Raw genomic sequence first — 552 nt, forward strand, 5'->3', positions numbered from 1 at the left:
GCAAGTGCAGCAGCAGCAAGCGCAGCAGCAGGCTAGCGGTATATACAACATATATACACACACACACATATATATATATATATATGTATATGTATAATCATATAATATTATGTAAATACATAATTTATATGTATCTATATAACTGTAAATTTATATAAATTCTTATATGAAATATTTTATCTGATATATCTTTTGGTTTCCGTATTTTTTTAAGTTAATACTTACTTGAGAAAGTGGTCAAATGCTCGCTTGTCAACATACTCCAATCGCAATAACGGCGGCGAATCTGTCAATGGAGGAGCGAACGAACCAGTAAGCATTGCCCGACACCATTCTGATCTTCTGGCCAATCGTTCCCTCTCGACGGAATATGTCCACGAATCACCAGGTAATCCAGCCTACATAATTTATTACAATTATTATTACAGCGTATATTTGTATATGCGAACGATGTAATTCCAAATAGATTTCATGTTAGCAAATACTAAAGTTCGATTATGTAGTACTAATATTTTTTTGTAAAGAAAAATAATCCTATATTTTTAGATCTTC

At 32.1% G+C, this 552-nt stretch overlaps 1 protein-coding gene across 1 annotated transcript in view; it reads right to left on the reverse strand.

The window, feature by feature from the left end:
• The window catches only part of LOC108754621 (BTB/POZ domain-containing protein 6-B), a 22,067-nt gene that overhangs the window by 3,565 nt on the left and 17,950 nt on the right, over positions 1-552 (reverse strand). Inside the window, exon 4 of the mRNA XM_018497056.1 lies at positions 226-398. Coding sequence (XP_018352558.1) covers positions 226-398 — 173 coding nt within the window. The remainder of the gene's footprint in view (positions 1-225; positions 399-552) is intronic.

This window comes from Trachymyrmex septentrionalis, unplaced genomic scaffold (assembly GCF_001594115.1).
Source record: "Trachymyrmex septentrionalis isolate Tsep2-gDNA-1 unplaced genomic scaffold, Tsep1.0 scaffold80, whole genome shotgun sequence".
In the NCBI taxonomy this organism is placed as follows: domain Eukaryota; kingdom Metazoa; phylum Arthropoda; class Insecta; order Hymenoptera; family Formicidae; genus Trachymyrmex; species Trachymyrmex septentrionalis.